Source organism: Piliocolobus tephrosceles, chromosome 16 (genome assembly GCF_002776525.5).
Source record: "Piliocolobus tephrosceles isolate RC106 chromosome 16, ASM277652v3, whole genome shotgun sequence".
NCBI classification, from domain to species: Eukaryota; Metazoa; Chordata; class Mammalia; order Primates; family Cercopithecidae; genus Piliocolobus; species Piliocolobus tephrosceles.
The window spans coordinates 44,209,699-44,230,428 of record NC_045449.1 but is presented as its reverse complement, the minus strand read 5'-3'; the positions used below and the strand labels follow the sequence as shown (position 1 = coordinate 44,230,428).

The 20,730-nt window shown below is 55.9% G+C and overlaps 1 protein-coding gene across 1 annotated transcript; it reads left to right on the top strand.

The window, feature by feature from the left end:
• Positions 1–10,118: 10,118 nt before the first annotated feature.
• Positions 10,119–20,208, top strand: TMEM92 (transmembrane protein 92). Its single transcript, XM_023203961.1, has 6 exons — positions 10,119–10,196; positions 13,262–13,356; positions 16,475–16,500; positions 17,316–17,390; positions 17,561–17,756; positions 17,955–20,208. The coding sequence occupies exons 2-6, from the start codon at positions 13,288–13,290 to the stop codon at positions 18,066–18,068; spliced, it is 480 nt and encodes a 159-aa protein (XP_023059729.1). The 5' UTR covers positions 10,119–10,196; positions 13,262–13,287; the 3' UTR covers positions 18,069–20,208.
• The last annotated feature ends 522 nt before the right edge of the window (positions 20,209–20,730 follow it).

The window sequence follows — 20,730 nt, the reverse complement described above, 5'->3', positions numbered from 1 at the left end:
AATAAACGAACTGGGAAACAGCACCAGATCTGAAAGCCCCAGGTTTCAGTTTGACCATCCGGCTAGGAGTTTGCTGCTGAACTTGCGTTTGGTACACCTGCAGGGCATCCAAGTGGAGGTGCCCATGAGACAGCTGGATGCATGGAGGTGCCCTGGAGAAGGTGGAGAGAGAGGAAGCTGGCACAGCCTGTAAAGAGGCCAGAGAATGATTAGCCAGAGCCCCTGAAGCCTCACAGTAGGAGGTCTTAGACAAGGCACAGCCAACACTGCCAATGGCTAGAGATGAAGCAGGTGAGGCCCAAGAAGGGACATGTGTTCAAGGGACCCAGAGGCTTCTGTCTGTCCCCCAGCCTTTCCTTCTGTCTGTCCCCCAGCCTTTGCCCACCCCTCTACGTCCCCTCCCCTGGGCCTTCTCCTACAGTACTCTTCCTCTTGATCTTCTCCTCGTCTCTCAGACCAGAAGGCTCGACATCTTTCTAAGGGAAACTTCGTGCTACCCCTACCCAACTGGGGTCCTGGTCGCCCTCCCTGGCTTGTTTTTTTTTTTTTTGAGAAGGAGTCTTGCTCTGTCACCCAGGCTGGAATGCCGGGGCGCTATCTCGGCTCACTGCAAGCTCCACCTCCTGGGCTCACGCCATTCTCCAGCCTCAGCCTCCCGAGTAGCTGGGACTGTAGGCGTCTGCCACCACACCCGGCTAATTTTTTGTATTTTTAGTAGAGACAAGGTTTCACCATGTTAGCCAGGATGGTCTCGATCTTCTGACCTCGTGATCCGCCCGCCTCGGCCTCCCAAAGTGCTGGGATTACAAGCATGAGCCACCGTGTCTGGCCCCTCCCTGGCTTCTGAAATCACCCCCCACACCCCCCAAAAACCACCACATACACCTTTCACCATAGAGCACTGGCTGCCCTGGTGTCAGCCCCAGTTCCCACCTCCAGCACTTCCAGAAGCTGGGGCAGAGAGGAGCACGCACGACCACCTGCCTACTGGGCAGCTCACACTTCCTCCAATGGAGGCCCCTCAAGGTACTGGCCTCCGGGGCAACTGCAGGCAATCCTGGCTCCCAGGGCCTTATGGCCTAAAATGGAGAGAAGCCATGACCCCAGCAGGCCTATGCAGACAGAGTGAGAGAAGAGGCCCAGAGAAAAAGCTACGGACATTTAGATCCAGTGGAGGGACCTGAGCAGGCTTCCTGGAGGTGACTCTGCATAGGGCCTTGAAGGACTGGCAGGATTAAGTCATGTGGCAATGGGAGCAAAGGCAGTTGCAGGAGGAGGGAGTGTAGCGAGGAAAGGGGTGGAGGTGGGAACTGGGGCTGACACGGGGGCAGCCAGTACTCATAGCAGCTGGTGGGTGAAGAGTGTGGCCAGAGGGGCGGGAGGCGGCAAGATGGAGGGTCACATTACACAGGCTGCAATGCGGAAGGACTTTAGAGTTTGTCCACTGCTGCCTCTTGACGTGTGGCTTTCAGATCTGGTGCTGTTTCCCAGTTCATTCATCCATTCATTCATTCAGGAAATATTGCCCGCTTGGTGCTAGGCAAGTGCCGAAGATGCTGTGAGAGGCAGCTAGAAGGCCCTGCTGTCACAGATCTTAAGTTCCAGGAAGACACACAGATACAGAGTCATGAACAAGTAAAGACTAAAAATTAATATCATGGTGGGGGCTGCCATCATGACTGGCCACTCTGAAGGCTGGTCTTGTGTCCTGTCTCCTCTCAGACTGAGGGCACCCTGAGGGCAGAGCCTGTGCCCCCTCCATCAGACAAAGGTAGAACCAGCTTCTCCATCGGGCTGGAAGCACCCTGAGGCTCAGGGAGAGGCATGGAGCATCTGGGAACAAGAGCTGAGGTGTCCTAGAAACCTCCCAGGAACGGACCCAGGCATAGAAGTTGGCAGGCAACGGGGGAAGGACTCCCTTCCCAGCCAGGCCAAATCTCCCCATCCAGCCCTCGACCCTATTAAACCTTTAAATTAACTTCAGCTCCACCCCAAGCTAGAGAGAGTGCCCCAAAATAAATCCTAAATTACATGCTGCTTGGGGGCAACCACAGTTCTCCTTCCTCCCTCTCCAGCAAGCAGACCCGCCCGACACCATGCTGGGGGGGCTCCCCCAAAATGGGCTATTTATACAGTTCCTGCTCCCCTGTTCGCTCTCTGGCCCTGTTGTCCTTGAGTGAGGCCAAAGCAGGCTATACAGCTCTCCTGGGAGGATAAAGGGAGTAAGAGAGGCTGTGAGCTTTGCCAGGGTCTGACTGGATATGGGGGATGTAATTTCTAGTCCAAACTAGGATACTGTGGGGTGCTCGTAGCAGTTACATCCAGGCAATGGCATAGATCTGAACTGTCCTGGGCACCCGGGGTAGCTGGTCACCCAGCGATGGGGCTCAGAATCCAGCCTCTCAGCCACCCAGAGCATTGCCTTCCTGGGGATGAGAGAGAGAGAGAGAAGAGAGAGAGAGAGAGCTCTGCCTTCATCCCCGTAGCTGAGACAAGCAGTTCTGAATATGGGGGCACTGGGGCTCCCATACCACCTGGCAAGGCAGAACAGGCTCTGGCTTCAAGGACTCCCAGACACAGAGAGGTCCTGTAGGAGGGTCTGGGCAAAGAAGTGGGGAGCCAGATGTGGCTGTTTTGAGACCACGGGCTTGGGTCAGGGGCCTCCCTCTCCCTGGACAAAGCCACCTTCCATTCTGGGAAGCTGGCCCCAGATACTGGATCTGCTCCCCTTGGGGGAAAAGAGACAGAGGGGAGGGAAACTGCAGGAGAGGAGAAAAGGGAGAAGAGAGTGGGAGACAGAGAAAGACAGGGACACACAGAGAAGCGGCAGAGTAAAGGACAGAGACAGAAATAGAGGGGAGCAGTGACGGAGGGAGGGAGAGTCGGGAGGGGGCACTTCCAGAGCCCCAGGATGGCAGCACCCCCTTCCTACCCACAGGGCCCGCTCTCCCTGCTCTGAGCCCCAGCGCAGTGAAGTGGGGGCAGGGCCTCTGGCCTGCCAGCTACCCAGGAGGACACCTTCCTGCTCCTCCACTGCCTCCCTCCTCAGGACCAGCAGTGGGTGGCTGGGCCCAGAGGTCTGCTCCCTGGCTGCTGGCGGGCTCAGGTGTCGGCAGGGCATCCTCCTGCTCTCTGCCATCCCTTGCACACCCCTCTATTTCAGGCAGCCTGGCCCCTGCTCAGTGCCCTCCCCGGAAGCCTGTTCTTCGGCCTGCAGACCTGGCTCTCCCAGGTCCAGCCTCTACCTGCCCCCTCCTCCCACCCCCTCGAGGGGGCTTTACTTCAGGGGGTTGGAGCTAGGGCTCCTCCTCCCTGTGAGGTTGCCCTGGGGGTAGGAGCCTGGAGGGGAGTCAGAGGCAGGGCTGAGGAATCAGAGGCTCCTCTCACTCTGAGTCAGATACAGGGAGGGGAGGGTGGAGGGGGCGGCAAGGAGGTGGACCGAGAAGGAGCCAGCCACAGTGATGTCCAGGGAATGGGGCAGGGCTGGGCGGCAGCATCGCAGTGTCTGGAGGGCCAGGTACACATCCAAGTGCACACCGTCATGCGGTGATTTAGAGATGTGGCTCAATCTTTGCGGGCTTCAGCCTTGGATTGTGAACAGAGGGGACGCACAGCACAGGACCAGCTGACCAGATCCCAGCCACCGCTTGTTTGCACTCACAAGTAAATTGATGCTGAGAACCTGGTGCGGAGGGCTGGTGGTGTGTGAGTGTGAGTGTGTGTGTGTGTTGGGCGAATGACAGAGGATTCAACCAGTGTCACCGAAGAAGGGCAAGGATCCCGCAGCACTGGGAGAGGGTCACAAAAGCCTTCCCCCCACCTTAGAGGAGGCAACATGCTGTCTTCCCAGTCCAACCTGATTATCTGTCTGCTCAGCAGCCCCATGACCCCCACCTCCCAAGAAAACACTGTTTATGGGGCCTGGGGCATCAGGCCTGTCATTTAGCTGGAGGAGGCAACCCAAGCCGCAACTGGGAGCTGAGCCCTGTGTGGAGAAGCAGTGCCCAGCCTTAGGCAGGCACCAGCCCAGACACTTAGTGCCCTGTTTACCCTGGCAAGGGTGGCTGGCACAGGTGGGCCTCTCCAGGGAGCAAGTGGTGGCCCTGCCAGCAGACCCCCCTGCAGGCCTGAGAGGAGGCCAGGACAGCAGCTCTCCGGTGTGGGGAGGGAAGCACCTTGCCCGCTGCACACCCTGTGCTGCAGTTTGCAGGGTGCCAGCTTCTGAAGCTCAGGAGTCTCCCAGCTGCCCTGCAAGGGAGACCATATGGCCCAGGGCCCAGCAGGAGAAACCACAGCTCCAGGATGCTGGACACTGGTCCCCAAGGCTCCCCAGAGGAGGCTGAAGGAAGCCCCAGGTCTTTGGGGTCCTGGTCTAGTAGGCCCAGATGCCACTCAACTCCCCAGGTTTGTGGGACCCACCTTCTGCCTCCAAGGGCACATGTAACTTGGAATAAACATACACTCTTTCCCCACCACAGCCCACCACTACACAGTCGCTGTCCCCACAGTCCTTCTCTATCACACAGATGGTATAGAACATGCTCCTGCACCCTGCCACACCCAACATACACATCATCATTCAGCACCCAGCTCACCAACACAGCTGACACACCAGACACACAGTGCTCACCCAACACAGCTCCTTCTCCACCCGTGTAACCTCCACTCCAGCAGCGAGGTCACATTTGCTTGCACACACGTGCACCCACACATACACACACACACACACACACACACACAGTCCTCTACACTTGAAAGTGGGCCCAAGTAGGGGGCACCATTTTAGTCCTGGGCTTCACCCTGTCCCTCCCACTCTCCATCCTCCCTCCCACTCTCGGTCCTCCTCCAACCTCCTCTGCCTGCCTTCCACTTTCTCCCTTTCTCTCTCTCCTAGCTGAGCCCCTGGCCCTGAGGTCTCTTTCCCAGCACATATGGTGGGACACTTGAGGCCACACATCTGGGCAGCTCCCAGCAGCTATTAAATACCATTTTGCCTGCCTTTGGGGTTTTGAGGGGCTGCAGGCTCCGGAGGACAGGAGGCAGCAGCTGGCAGCTGCTCAGGGCCTCACATCCCCCTGCTCACCGTCTCCCCATGCACCGCCCACCCCTCCCCATTCCGGGTGAGTCATCCCCACATCTGGAACCTCTGCACATCTGGAAGAGCTGAAGCCTGTTCAAGCAGCTCCACGTAGACACCCCCTCCCCCCTGCTCCATCTCATCCCCATCCCTGCTAGCAGTTGGGGTCCAGCATCCCCCACCTGGAGCAGGACCTCGGTCACCTAGCAGCAGGCACCCCCGGGCCAGCCTTGGGAACCAGGATTGCCCACAGGCCTCTCCCCAGTAGCAGTAACAGTGGCATCTTGGTGCCCACTGCAGTAAGCAGGCAGGGCAGTGCTGGTCTTGGAGGAGGCCAGGCCCAAGGCTGGGGGAGGCAGGAGAGCCAGGCGGGAAGGAGGCAGTGGTTTGGCCCAGCAGGCAGAGGGAGTTTATCCTGGCACCCGGCCCTGAAGCCAAACATCCTCCACGAACCTCGCAGACACATCAAAGCCCACGTGGAAGGGGCCCTTCCGTAGAGGAAACCTACAATCCTGGAGGCCTGACAACCTGACTGCAGGCACAGGACCACCCTGTCCCACTCGGCAATCCAGGCTCAGGCTGGGCACAGCTGCCTGGAGGGGACAGGCAGAAGAGGCCAGAGGCCTTGCCCCCTCACCCCACCCATTCAGTGCTGCCACAGAGTGGGGTTTTGCCCCCAGGAGGGGGCAGAGTTGGCACCAGATTTAGCTTTAGCCCCTAGTACAGGGGTCCCTCCCAAACTGCCCCCTCCCCACCCTCCAGGCAGGGAAGGCTGATGGGGAGGGGCTCACTTTGTGCGCTAGCCTTTCAGCCCCAGCCTGGAAGAGAAATCATGCTCAGTTGTGGAGGCAGCCAGCTTCCTCCCCCAGGCTCTGATGTCCTGCAAAAGACCCCTCCACATGGACAAGAGGGAAATGGAGAGGGCAGGGGGTTAGGGTTTGGGAGAAAAACCAAGCTTCGAAAAGTAGAAGCTGAAGTGGAATCAGAATGCAAGAACTGGGCTGCAAGCCACAGGGCCTCTCTCTGGGGGAACAGCTGGGGCTGGAGGAGGAAGAGGGGTTGTGAGGCGCTAACAAGGGAGAGAGGAGGTGCTAACAGGGCCACTGGGGTGAGGGGATCCTGAAGCCAGCCCCCTAAAGGCTGGCCCGGAGATAAGGAAGCCAGGCACTGGCAGTGGGGTAAGCGGTGTAAGTGGGAGCTGCCAATCAACACAGGAGGCTGGGATGCTCTGCATGCACACACGTGCACCTAATATACATACGTGCACACATGCAGCTCCCACACAACCAAAGCCAAGTCTGTCTTCAGCTGGGAGCCAGATGATGTGGCTGCTTAGAGGAGCTATGATGTGAGGAAGGATGTGATCTCTGCCTGCCTGAATCCCTCCCCACTGCTCACATTCATTCTCTGCCTTTACAGCTTCAGGGGTCTTCTCAGGCTGTGCCTAGGCCCCACTCTAGTCTGAGCCCCCAGACCATGAAAGGGCTCCCATTCCCATGGCTGTCCTGAATCCGCAGCTCCTTTGGATCTGAAAAGTTCTTCTAGGTCTAACTACAGCCCCAGTAACATTTGGGTCAGAAACAGAGGAACCCACAAACAGGGTGCAGTAGAACCCTCTTTTCAGGAGCCAACAAGAACAGAGGTAGAAAGTGAGGATCCCAAATTCCTTTCTTCCCTCTGGCTACAGGATCCGGTCTCAGAGAGTAGACACTGAGGGTAGGTGTCAGATTGGGGCTGCAGACTGAAGGAGGGGTCCCAGAGGAAGGAAGCCAGGCATGGGGGCTCTCAAGACCCTCGCCCTAGTCTTAGCTCAGCCTCTCCTGCCCAAGCCTTCATGGCTCTGCTCCATCTGCCACCGCGGAAGCCAAAGCTCATCAGCTCAACCTTCCCCTGACCCTCCCCACCTGACACCCATCCCGGTTCTTTGAGGTGTTTTCCTTTCCACCCCGGCCTGCACCCCAGAAACCTACACTTTGGAAGGATAATGGCTCCCAAAAGGCGTTTTTGTCTCTGCTAAGCCTCCAGGAAAGTGAGCATCAGTGAGTCCCTCCAACCTGCTCATCGGGATAATAAGCGCCCTGCACTGTTAATTCTCAGGTGGTTTGCCCTCCCTCCACCCTCCGGGCCCACAGGTTCACGGCTCAGACTTGGAGCTGACTCCAGAAGTGATCTCTTCCACCCCCCATGCCCATCACCCCAAGAATGGGAAAGGGGCTGGTGGGCTTCAATTTCCAAAAAAAAAAAAAAAAAAAAAAAAGTTGGAAAGGGAACTGAGGTCCCCATCCCATGGCCAAGAAGTCCTGTTATTGGACTCTGCCTCCTCCAGGAAGGTGGACCGTAAGCCAAGCATTCCTTGCTACACTCCCTTAGGATTTGCTCAATCCCTAGGGAGCCATCGTCCTCACTTGCTGAGCAGGGAGTCACAAATTTGAGCACACCCTTTGGAGGGGGTGCAGGAAGCAGAAGAGGTGGATTCCCCAAACCACACAGCCAGTGTGGTGGGGAGCCCAGTCAGTCTGGACTCCTCCCACCCCATCCACGAGTCCTTCACCAAGGACTTTGGAAACGAATTCCCTATCCACTTGGAGAAATCTGGCCCCTGACCCAGGAAGGCCCCTAACCAGCTTGGATTCAATGACAACAGAGCCAGTGTTTACTTGGAACAAAGCACCAGGGGGAAATGCATGCTGAATCAGAGCTGGCCAGCCCCCGCAGCAGCCGGGTGGGAGCATTAGGACATGTCCACACATCTTCAATGGAAAACGGCCAAGGGCTGTCAGAGAGGCCCAGGGAAGAGGCCTGGGTAGGGGCAAGCAGGGAGTAGACAATCACTTGTTGAAGGAAGATTCAAGTCCAGGTAGGCTTTCTGGAGGAGGTGGCATTTGGGCTGAGCTTTAAAGGATGGGGAAGAATGTGTTCGGTTTCTGGGAGGGATTTGGGGAAGAAACTAGGTGGAAAAAACTGCCTGGGCAGAGGCAAGGAGAGAAGCAGAAAGAGTAAGAGGAGGGGTTGGAGAACATGGCGGGGGTGGGGGTCAGGTAGGGACTGGTTATGGGGGACCCTGAAGGTCTCTCTGGGATGGGACTTTATTCAGGTGGCAATAGCGAGCCTCTGAAGATTAGGGAGCAAGAAAGAGACATGCCCAACATGGTCTGTCCCTCCTTGGCAATGAGGAGACCAAGCTAGAGGCCTTGTTGAATATGGCTATGAAAGTCCTGATGAGCCAGGTTGCACAGGAGGCCAATGGCAGTGGGGATAAAGGGAGAGGACGCCTGTGACAGGCACAGCTCTGCTCTCCATGGGCTCTCAGCCCATGTGGAGAGGCGGGCCTCCTCTGTGAAGTAGACCCAGGCAGTGCTCAGTGGGCCGCGTGGGAGTAGAAAGGGGGAACAAACTGGGAGTGGAGGGAATCACATATCCAGTCCCAGCACCACGGTCAGGAGTAGTCGGCACCTGGGCATCCTCTGGGATCTGTCACCAGCCCCATCTTCTCAGGCCTGACTGGCCCTTAGTGGGGCCCAGTGGACAGCAGGGGGTTTAGTGAGCAAGGTGTCCTGGGGAAACAGGCTGGATGCTGCAGCCCGTCCAGGGGAGTGAGCAGTCTGACAGCAGCGAGACCCTGCATTCCTTGGCACCCCACTCTGCCTCCATGTGAAATGCAGAGAAGGAAGTGTGGGCCCCTTGTCTCTGCCAGGAATGACAGCTAGCATTTATTTGCCATTACTGAATGCCAGACACTGAGCGGCCTATTTCATCCTTATCATGGCCTGTATGATGAAGGAGGTGCTGTTATCCAGCTCCTGCCTCTCCTCCCTGTTGAGAGAGACCCAGAGAAGTTCCATTTCTCGTCTAAGGTCACACAGCACAATATATTCAGTGGCACACTGACTAACACGACACAATACTGCCCCTACAGGCAGAGCCGGGCTAGAGCAGAGCATTCTGCTGGCTTTGAAAAGAGATCCCAGCCCAGTGCCATCAGCCATTACAGATATTAGTGACCACCAAAGTATGGGGGTGGAGGGGACTGCCAAGTAAAACAGAATTCAGCCTGTCTCTTCCCCTTCACCCAGGCCTGGCCCCCTGGGCTGGGCTAAGCCAGGCTGGGCAAGGCCACCCACCCTGAGTGATCCTCCATCCGGAGCAGTGGAGCAGGGCTCCTGAGGCCCGAGGTGAGTCCCACCTGTGCTGGGCGTGGCATCTCCAGCACTGCTTCATTCTGATCCTGACTCAGCCCCTCCTGTCCTGTGCGACCTGGCCTTCCCGCCCTCTGGCCCGGTTGCCTCCTCTGAGAAGGGCATAAGTGGGCCGGCTGGCCTCGGAGGCCCCTCCTTCCAGCTGAGCCCAGGCAGGATGCACAATCAGCTCATTCTTTAGTGAATGCACTGGGGGGCCCAGCGAGCGCTTATGAAGACGTTTCGAAGTGGCTGCTCTTGGGAAACCCCGGATGGAATTTGGCATTGAATTTAGGCGGCCGCTGACTGCATGAGGCCTCTGGGTTTCCATGCTCGTGTATGCCTGAGCACCTGCATACACTGCCCTCCTGGTGCCAGACGACACGCGGAACAGAAGATGCTGGCCTTGTCCAGGACCCTTCTTCCTCTAGAACAGCCCCTCCCTCTCTGCTCAGTCTAGGGGTTTCCATGGTGCTCCCACCCCCTTCTGACCTCACCCACCAAGAATCCTAGGGCCCTGCGGCCATGATGAATGCTAATAGGCCCTGGTGTTCTTGGCCTGGCCTGGGGCCACCCACCTCCAGGCTCCTCGTCTTGTCCCCATCTGCAGGAAGGAACACAGGGCCTTTGATGTCATGGAAGGAACTGGGGGCTCAGCCGAGGGGCTCGAGAGCCCTTCAGACTCTGCCTGGTGAGTCGAGTGCTAGGGACCTCGCTTCTCCATTGGAAGATGTGGGGTGGGGGTGGAGTTTGTTCCTATGACATTGTAGGGATGTGGATAGCATTGGCAGATTTTGTTTTGTTTTGTTTCTCTTTTTAGAGCCAGGGTGGTGCTCTGTCACCCAGGCTGGAATGTAGTGGTGTGATCTCAGCTCACCGCAGCCTTGAACTCCTAGGCTCAAGTGATCCTCCCAACTCAACCTCCAGAGTAACTGGGACTGCAGGTACATGCCACCACACTGGCTTAATTGCTTTTCTTTTCTTTGTTTGCAGAGACAGGGTCTCGCTATGTTGCCCAGGCTGGTCTCAAACTCCTGGGCTCAAGTGATCTTCCCACCACGGCCTCTCAAAGTGCTGGGGTTATAGACATGAGCCACTGTGCCTGGCTTGGTTGCCAGTTTTAACAAAGAAAAATACAGAACATCCAGTTAAATGTGAATTTCAGATAGAAAAGTAAATTTTAGCATAAGTATGTCTCAAATATCGCTTGGGCCCAGGCGTGGTGGCTCACACCTGTAATCCCAGCACTTTGGGAGGCCAAGGTGGGTAGATCACTTGAGGCCAGGAGTTGGAGACCAGCCTGGCCAACAAGGTAAAACCCTATCTCTACTAAAAATACAAAAAATTAGCTGGACACAGTGGCACAGGCACATGCCTGTAATCCCAGCTACAAGGGAGGCTGAAGCGTGAGAATAGCTTGAATCTGGGAAATGGAAGTTGCAGTGAGCTCGCACCACTCCACTCCAGTCTCGGTTCTCAAAAAAAAAAAAAAAAAAAAAAAAATATATATATATATATATATATAGAGAGAGAGAGAGAGAGAGAGAGAGAGAACGAGCATGGGACATAATTATACTAAAAGAAAATTATTCATTGTTTATCTGAAATTTGGATTTACCTAGGCCTCCTGTCTCTTGTCCGGCAACCCTAGATCCGGGTCAGGTTGATGCCAGAGACCCAAAGAGCAGCCATGCCAGCCTCCTCCCCCTCCTCCTGCCCCTCTTCAGGGCACTGGTGCCTGCCTAGTTCCCTCATCCCCACCCTGCTGGCCCCCCATATCTGTCCCATGAGTTCCCACATGCCCTTTTCAGCACCCTCATCACCCCCCAGGGTATCTTCCTCCTCTGAGCTCAACCATTTTCTCATTTTCTTCTCCCATAAGGCCACACCTCTGTAGGGCTCCCGGCCTGGGCAGGATAGCGGGGAGGGTGGCGTAGAGACCCCAGTCCTTACTGGTGCAGTGGGGCCTGGGTGGGAACAAGAAGAACCCTAGAAGCCCAAGCTGGCAACGACTCAAGAGGCGGAGGCTCCAGCACTTTCAGGACTAGGTCCCCCTGCCAAGGTCTACCTGCAGGGGAGGAGGGGATAGGGCGGCCCCTTCCCTTCTCCAAGCTCACAGTCACTTCAGATACAGAGGGGCAAATACAATACCCCTCCGATCAGGAGACTGGAAGATTATCTTCTTAGGGGCCGACAAGGGCTAGGAGATAACGGGAAATAGACAGGGAAAGGGAGAGAGACAGAGTAGGGAGACAGCATAAGAAACACACGGAGAGGCTAGGGGTACAGGACCAAACCACGGGCAAGAAGAAGGGACCAGAGAAACCGAGGAAAAACAGACGCCTCTGCCGAGGCAGACGGGGTGAACAGAGAGAGGAGAAACAGAAGGGAGAGCAGAGGGAAAGGTTGGGAACTCGAGGGAAACTGGGTGCAGACAGATGGGGAGAAACCGAAGCAGAAAAACAGAGACCGGGAGAAACGGTGAGAGACACAGAGGGGTTAAATGTAAGTCAGAGAACATGGACTGAGAGAGATGAGGGAGAAGGGTGAGATGCAGACACAAGGAAAGAGAAGAAATGTCCCCGACGTCGGGGGTGTTTTTCAGGGGTCAGGACAGATGGGCGACACAGCAGGAGGCGCTCGAGGACAGGACGTTGAGCCTCTCAGAGTCCCCCTTCCCCGGGCCAGGGAGCAGCGCCCCACGTTCCATCGCCCTCTCGCCCCCTCCCGCGGTCCTGGCTGCACCGCTCCAGTCCCGCCCTCGCCCAGCGCCCCCCAGCCCACTAGCCCCGGCCGCGCCCCTCCCGGCTCCCGGGGGCATCCGCGCTGGGCGACGCTGCCACCTGCCGGCCCCTCCCGGAAGTTCCGCGCCTGGAGTGCTGGAGGCGGCGGCCGCAGGGGGCTCGGAATCGCGCCCCTCCGCACTGAGGCGGCCTCCGCGGGGTCTTTCCAGGAATCTGGATGGGCCTGCTCGCCCGCGCCCCGGCGGGCCTGGCAAAGGACCAGCCCCAGCTGCGGATCCCGGGGCAGTCTAAACCCTGGGACCCTGAGTTCCCGTTTTGTCAATGGGAGGAAATGCACCAACACCTCCCGTAGGATTTCAAGAGGGAGGGCACACGAAGGTACCCATGTTGTGCTCCTGGTCTTGCTTCCTCGACCTGGAAATCTCAGGTCACTCTGAAATCAGCCAGGCTGCCCCCTCCCTCCTTTTTTTGTCCAAAACGCAATGGGGTGATATCCTCCAACCATAACACCTCGAAATCTACCCTAGAACCTTCGCCTTCCCCTCCCTCAACCTCTGCCCCCATGACTTCTCACCAGACCCAGCAGTCCAGATGAGAAGGGTCTTCCACGTCCCCCTCCCACTCCTGCCGGTCCCGGCACCCCTCCCTGGAGTCTGGGGCACTTAAGAGTGGAGGAGTTGGAGGTTAGGAAGGCCCAGCTCAGCGGTGTGGAGTTGACCTCACCTCTTTTTAAATTTAGGTTATTTATCTATTTATTTATTTATTTATTTTGAGATGGAGTCTCACTCCATCGCCCGGGCTGGAGTGCACTGGCGCGATCTCGGCTCACTACAACCTCTGCTTCCCGGGTTCAAGCGACTCTCCTGCCTCAGGCTCCTGAGTAGCTGGGATTACAGGCACCCGCCACCACGCCCGGCTAAATTTTTTATTTTTAGTGGAGACGGGGTTTCTCCACGTAGGCCAAGCTGGCCGCGAACTCCTGACCTGAAGTGATCTGCCCGCCTCAGCCTCCCAAGGCGAGTATTACCTAGTATTACCAGCGTGAGCCGCGCCCGGAGGTAGAAGAGATTAACAGAAAAATCCGTTAATCTCTTCTACCTCCCAATTCCCAAAACCCAACCGAGACCTCTGCGCCTCCCTTCCTCCTCCCAGCCCCTCCCTGCCCCGAGTCCGCCTCTCCCGGTGCAGCTCCGCCCCCATCCCGAGGCGGGGCCCCATAGATGGAGAGAAGTGGGAGAGGTCGGAGCCCCGCCTTCTCTACACAGGAAAGCTCAGTGGCCCCCAAGCCAGGATGTCCCAAGCTTGGGTCACCGGCCTCGCGCCCACCTTGCTGCTCAGCCTGCTGGCTGGCCCCCAAAAGGTGAGACTTGGGAGGTAAGGTTGTGGAACTTTCGGGCCCTACCCTTGTAGGTCAGGAGCCTGCTTCTGGAGCCTGGTGCCACCTTCCATAATCAGGATTTCCTCCTGACTGCGCACAATTAGCAACTTCCTTTCTCTCTTTGCTGTGGAGGTGGAGGTGGAGGTGGAGGTGGGGGCAGCGGAGGAGGCTCTGGGAGAGCCTAGGTTCTCCCACCTCTGAGGCGGATCCTGTGGTGGGAACTGGCCACCACCGGCCACCTATCTGACACCTGGCACCTGTCTGTGAATAGGGACTTTGGACCTCGTATTAGCCCCAGCTTATCCTTCCAGCTCCTTCCTGCCTGAGGTCTGGACACCTGGGCCAGGACGTAGCCCCAGCTTTGTTCCTCCAGTGCTGGGGGACCCTGGAATGTCCCCACCCTCTTTGGGACTGTGTCTCTGCTTGTTCTCTAGGGGAGAGAAGGCTCCCTCGTCCCCTTCTAGGGGTGAGTAATCCCAGCCTATGGTGGGATTTGACCTGGCTGCCTGACCAAGGCTGGGGAGACCTCTGAAATCTGTGATTTTGAGAGGGAGGTGTAGGGTTCTAGTGCTCCCTCGGCCCTTCTGTTCCTCTCAGGTAAAGTCTACAGGTGATGGGGGAAGACTGTCCGGTCCTGGGGTGGGTGATTATCCTGGGATCAGAGACGGGTCTAGAACATGCATTTGTGACTTATTTCCATTTAAGAACCAGAGGGAAGTCAGGGCCTGCTCCCAGAACAGGGTACCTTCACACATCTGGGCTGAGCTTTCAGAGTGGCTCTGCCAAAACCCTTCCATGGACCTGGGTTAGTGAGCAAGGTTTTGCTTCTAAATCACTGGGCAGTCAGTTTGTGTCAATGCTGGGCTGGGCATCCTCTGGTTCACCCCTCCCACCAACCCCAGGGGTGAGGTGCTGTTAATGCCTTTAATTCTGGAGTTAAGTAAGCTGAGATTTACTTACTCCCAGCCCAAGACCACCCTGATGCTCCATAAAACTCAGCCTCTGAACCACCCCAGACAAGACTACCCCCTTGTTAAAATGTGGGGAGATGATCTGGGAGAAGAGCTCCTCCCCATCCCAAACCGGAACTTGAGACTAATTTACTAAACCTGTTAATTACCCATCTCTTCTTAGTTGGAGTCCAGGAAAAGGACAAGGGCCAGAGTGGGGTCTGAGGGGGAAGGGGTGCTGCCGAGTGCCTGGATGGACCCTTCGATTTGTCTCCATATATATATATATATATATTTTTTTTTTTTTAATTTAAAAAATAGAGGCTGGGCGCAGTGACTCACGCCTGTAATCCCAGCACTTTGGGAGGCCGAGGCAGGCCGATCATGAGGTTAGGAGTTTGAGACCAGCCTGACCAACAACCCCATCTCTACCAAAAATACAAAAATTAGCTGGGTATGGTGGCACGTGCCTATAATCCCAGCCACTTAGGAGGCTGAGGCAGAAGAATCACTTGAACCTGGGAGGCAGAGGTTGCAGTGAGCCAAGATCGCACCACTGCACTCCAGTCTGGGCAACAGTCTGAGACTCCGTCTCAGAAAAAAAAAAAAATAGAGATAGGGTCTCGCTATGTTGGCCAGGTTGCTCTTAAACTCCTGGCCTCAAGCAATCCACCCACCTCAGCCTCCCAAAGTACTTCGGATTGCAGAGATGAGGCACCGCGCCCAGCCTGTCTCCAATTCTATAGTCATTCCTGTGTGCTGTGTGATTTGGATTCACAGACTCACCCTCTCTGGGCCAACCTGCAGGGGTTCCTTCCTGTTCCTGTCCCCACAAGGGGACAAAACCTGTGAGATGGTACTCAGCCTGGGACTGAGCATGGAAAAGGGGAATTACCCCAACTATTATCGGCTATCACTGGTATTCTTATCTTTACTGTTGTGATTTGCAATTGAAATATTTCAAGTAAAGGTATAAAGATAAAGATAATGGTTTGCCAAAGCTGGTGTCCTACTTTTAGCCTTGGTTGTTTGTCCCAGGAGGCTAGGGTGAGGTGACAGATGCCCTCCCCCACCACCCATTTCCTATGTTCTGGCACCTACATCCCTCCCCCACAGTCTGGGAGCAGCAAGGATGAAATGAAACCAGGTAATTGATGAATGCACGTTCATTCATTCTGCAATTATTTTGACTATTGAGTTTTCAACAATGATGTAGCAAAAATCCCTGCCCTCACGGAGTTTGCCTTTGACACAACTGAAGGACAATTAACAAGATAAAGTAAATATATAGTATGTTAGATGTTGATAAGAGATATGGAGAAAAATTAAGCACACTAAGAGGAAGGAGAGTGGTTGTAATTTTAAATAAGGTAACCAGAGAGGGAGGGGCTGGGGCCAGCCTTGCAGCCACCTAGAAGAGTATTCCAAATCAGTGCAGCTTTGACACACAATTGCTATCAATGGAGTGAAATTCCGTAAGATGCCCTGGCTGCCCTGTAGACCTAGTTTAGAAGAGGGAGAAGCTGATTCGGGAGGCGGGGTCCTGGCAGCTTTGCAGAGCATGGAATCCCCTAGGCAGGGATCTGAAGGATGAATGGAGGCTCAGGTGTAAAACAGCCAGGTATGTTCAGGGAACTCCCAGTGGGTGTGTGTGAGAGGAAGAGAAAGAACTAGGAGAAGCGAAAGGGGAGGGAGTGCAGCTGCCCACTGTGGGGTCTCTACCCCAGGGAGCCACCAAAGGCGGCTTCCAGCAAGGTTTTTTGGTGATGAGATTTGCATTATAGTAAGAGTGCTCCTGCCCACAGTGTCTGCAGTGACAGGGCGGGAGAAAGAAAGCCGCTAGTGTCCTGAGCCATGGGTGTCACGGCAGAAGCCGGGTTGGAAGGGTGGTCAGAAGGGATGAGCTTATAAACCCTGGGGTGATGGAATGTGCTGAGAGAGTAAGGGCAGCTGGGGCCAGCCAGGGGTCAGCGGGGCTCCAAGCACTGACCTGGGAACATAGTAGAGAGTGAGGTGGGGAGTGACTTGCAGGAAGAGACTGAGTCTACTGGGGACCTGCTGCCTGTGAGGTACCTGGGTAGCATCTGAATGGAGACCCCACTCCCACTATCCCCAGTTTATGACCCCGACCTCTCTCTTTTCTTCCACAGGTTGCAGCCAAATGTGGTTTCATCTTGTAAGTCTGGAAGCCATCATTTCCAATCTGGGGAGTGGGGAGGAGCAACCCAAATCACGCCCTGCATGCCTTGTAGGGTGTGGGGGGCCAGAAACCCCATCCATCCTCACCCACTCCCAATCCAGCCAGAAACTGTCCCCCTACTTTCCCAGCCAAAGAGGGAGACCCCACCCTGTCCACCAACGAACTCAGGGACTTCCACACTTGGGGGCAGGTCTGTAGCTGGATCCCGGTCCTTCCTACTGCAGTGCCAGGCCATCTCCCCTCTGAGGGTCCCCTGGGTAGAAGGCAGGGGGCTAACCCTCATAGAGAAATCCCAGAAGCCCGAGCACAGGGGTGGGGCTTGGTAAGGGTCACTGGGCAGAAAAGTGTTTCCATTAGGTCAGCACTGGGTGTTCTGAAAGCACCCATTCTCTGACTCCTCATACTCCATGGGCACCAGCGAGGACTTTCTCTTCCTGGACATGCCATGTGGCCTCTTTCCCCACACCTCCTTAGAGTTGGATGAGCGGTGTCATGGCCGCTGCTATGCCCCATCCCCACACCTGCCTGCTGAGATCAACAGGATACTTCTTCCACCCATGTTACAGATGAGGGGCGTGGGGCCCAATAGGGAGCCGGACTGGGCGCGAGTGCACACGCCCTTCCCCAGAGTCCTCCTACTGAGCTCAGAGGGGGCCGTACCCTCCACCCCGCTAAGGGGTGGCTTGGTGCCATGAGCATATTGGGTGTGTTTTGGGGAGGCTGGGATCCTTCTGCCTCTCCATTCTGGTGCCAACAGCTTCTCCTTGCCCTTTTCTGTGCCCTCCGTCCAGCAACTGCCCCAAAGGATTCAAATGCTGTGGTGACAGCTGCTGCCAGGAGAACGAAATCTTCCCTGTCCCCGTGAGGTGAGCCCAGGGCCAGCTCCTCTGGGCGCAGTCCTTGGAGGGACCTGGTCCACACAGGGCAAGGCCAGGCACCTGCCGAGGGGGCAGTGTGGGCGGCGGGAGAGGGGAGGTGTGGGGAGTCCCCAGGGTGGCCTGGGGACTCAGGTTGCTCTTGGTGGTCCCCACCCCAGGATCTTCGTCATCATCTTCCTGGTCATCCTGTCCCTCTTTTGCATCTGTGGCCTGGCTAAGTGCTTCTGTCGCAACTGCAGAGAACGGGAGGCAGACGCCCCAGTGGATTGCCAGGGGCCCCTGGAACTGCCCTCCATCATCCCTCCAGAGAGGGTCAGAGCATCCCCCTCTGCATCCCCACCCCGCTACAGTGAGGTGGGTGTCTCACCCCTATCCCTGCCTTGCTTCTGGCCGGCTGTGCAGCAGGGACAGTGGAGGGCCCTTCGACCCTGGAGGGCACTCTGCACCCAGCACTGGGTCACCCCTCTCCCTGGTAACCATGCCTCAGCTGGCAGCGGGGAATGGTGGCCAGGGCCAGGACCCAGAAGACTGAATTCCCTCTTTTCCCTGCAGGTGATTCTGAAGCCCAGCCTGGGCCCAACTCCCACAGAGCCACCCCCTCCCTACAGCTTCAGGCCTGAAGAATATACAGGGGGTCAGAGGGGCATTGACAACCCGGCCTTCTGAGTCACCTCCTGCCTGGAAGCTTGCGATCAGCAGCCTCCTCCCCAGTGCCTCCTGGATCAAGCTAGAGACTGCTGGCACCCCAGGATTGTCCCTGCCCATCCTGCCATGCCTCTGTTCATCCTTGGATTTAAGTTATTACTTTTTCTGCCTGTTTCCACCCCAGCTACCTCTCTTGTCCTGAGGGTTAGGCTGGAGTGACAGTATCTGCCCCCCAACCAACCCAAGAAAGAGGATGCCAGAAGGAAAATGCCGACCATTGGAGGTGCCCAACAGCAGAATGGGCTACTCCGAGGGGTAGTAAGAGCCCCATTTCTGGAGGTATGCAAATCTTGACTGGACAGCCAGCTCTGAGGTTTTATCAGGGCACTTCTATACCTGTGGGACATTGGACTGGATGAGCTCTGAGCCAGCTTCCACTCCTACCTGAATAGAGAACTCACTGTACCCACCCACAACACAGGATAAACACGTGTCCTCACTGAATGTTACTGATTGCGGCTGAGGGCCTGCCTCTGGCTGTGTGGGGAGGTGGGTGGAGAGGTGAGTCCAGACACTGCTGGGGGGTCCGGTGAGGGGGTCGCTGTGCCGCAATCCCACCACTGATGAGCCTTCTGGGAGGACAGTCCATCCGTGGGCCGCTCTTGGGGAGACGCTTGTTCTAGATGCTTTGGCTGCCTGTTTTTTGATGTCTCTGTGTGCCAAAGAGCCTGGAAATGGGGTGCGCGTGTCCCTTGTGTGGGTTTCCCAATCCCTTCTGCCCACAGCTTCCCTGGGACACATGGAGCCCAGCTCTCTGGCTGTCTTACCTTGAGTTGTGAGAAGTTGGCTGCGAGGAGTTGGATCCAGGAAGCAGCCCTGGGACAGCCCATTCTGCTGTTGATAGCAGGAAACCACCTGCTGGGAGACGACGGGGGTGGGGAGAAGCCCAGGAGAGCAGTGGGTGGGGCTGGGCATCTGTGGAGTGGGGCTTTAGGAGTCCTTGAACGGCCCCACCCTGGAATCTCCTACAGGGAGGGGAGGAGATGGCAGGTTCCACCCTTCTCTTCCAGCCCCACCCGTGGGAGTTAAGCCCTAGGGGAAGAGTCACATGGGGGCCTGGCATAGTCATGCAGAATGGGGCAGGACAGTGCCAGTGCCTTGGGACTCAGATGGGACTGGGTGCCTCTACCCTGATTTTTGCCTTTGCACTGCGCCCTCACAGTCCACTTAATGCCAGCCTCGTTCTCCAGGCCGAGGACCCCGTGTCAATGCTGGCCAAAGCTCCCAGGAGGATTGGAGGTAGAACTGGCCCTCGTGTGCCAGCAGGGGGTGCCTCCTTTAGTGCTCTCCCAATAATGCCCATCCTGGGGGCATCAGTATGCAGGCAGGTGGCAGAGTTGGGGGCTGTTTGATGGCACAGGCAGCCCCAAAGATGCCAGGAACAGGGACTGTCCGGGTGTGGGTTCCCAGTGGAGATAGGGCCCTGGAAGGAGTGCAGCAGTTACTGACAAGATAGTGCTAGGGTTGGCTGTAGGAGAATGAGCTCAAGCGTAAGTGGAAGTTTCCCGTTACTTTCAGGGATTGGTCAGGGGTGGCAGAAAACATGTGGGTTCTTGGGGTAGATGTGGCTAGTTCCAATGAGAGAAGTCCTGGAGCTGATGTTACCCTCACCGTGATAGCAGGGGGATGTTGAGAAATGGGCTTGGCAGACCTGGAGGAGAAGTTACTCCGCCCGGACGTTGTCTTCCTTTCATCACAGGGCCTTTAACTCCTCCTAGGGAGTAGCAGAGTGGCCCGAGGGAAAGTGGCCCTCCTGAAACCTAGTGTTGCTGTGACCTGGTGACAGAAATGGAAACCTCTGTGTCTCTGGTCATCCTTGGTGGGAGTGGAAATGGTGTCACCTTTCTAGAGGGCCATCTGGCACCATGCAATCATGCCACAGATGTTTACAAAACTCCTGCTATTTAGGAAGCACTATACCTGGCACTGGGTATCCTTTAAAATGTAAATTGCACGTGACCTGGCAATTCCACTTCTAGAAAAGAGCCTTCAGAAGTGCTCATACAAAAGAGCTCAATATAAGCACCAGGCACTAACCCATTGTGCCACCAGAGCTCCCTATGCAGCCTTTTAAAAGAATAAATAGGATCTGTAGCACCAACCCTGCAAAGCATCCATCACTTATTGTTACAGAGAAAAGGCAAGTTGCGGAACTGCCTATGATCTCAGTTTGTAAGGATATAACCCATACATATTTTATTTTATATATGTATATTTTTTCTTTGCGAATATGTAGATAAGATCTAGAAGGATATAAACCAATCACTCACCACACTTCCAATAGTTGTTGGCCCCAGGAGTGGGATGTAGGTAGCGAATTGCAAGCGGGGCTTCTTCCTTTCTATGCTTTGGCACTGTGTGTTTTTTACAATCAGCAAGCATTGCTTTCGTAAATTTAAAGAGATTTGTTTACTGGAAACTGTAGGCAGCTTTAGAAGTTTATGAAAATTCACCTTGTGAACTTTGATCAATGGCAGCTGATAAATTATCAACCCTGGTATGTGGAAGGACTTTAGACTGTGGTACCCACCTAACATGGATGTGACCCAGGGGATAGACACATGATGGGAAAGCCTGAACGCCTGCCAGACATGCATGAAGCCCACGTCTCAGACCTACGCAG

Excerpts from the sequence above, each read along its gene's own strand:
- TMEM92 (XM_023203961.1), top strand. The coding sequence starts at position 13,288 with ATGTCCCAAGCTTGGGTCACCGGCCTCGCGCCCACCTTGCTGCTCAGC. Across the intron at positions 13,357-16,474 it reads TGCTGGCTGGCCCCCAAAAG|GTTGCAGCCAAATGTGGTTT; the intron begins GTGAGACTTGGG and ends TTTCTTCCACAG. Across the intron at positions 16,501-17,315 it reads GCCAAATGTGGTTTCATCTT|CAACTGCCCCAAAGGATTCA; the intron begins GTAAGTCTGGAA and ends CCCTCCGTCCAG.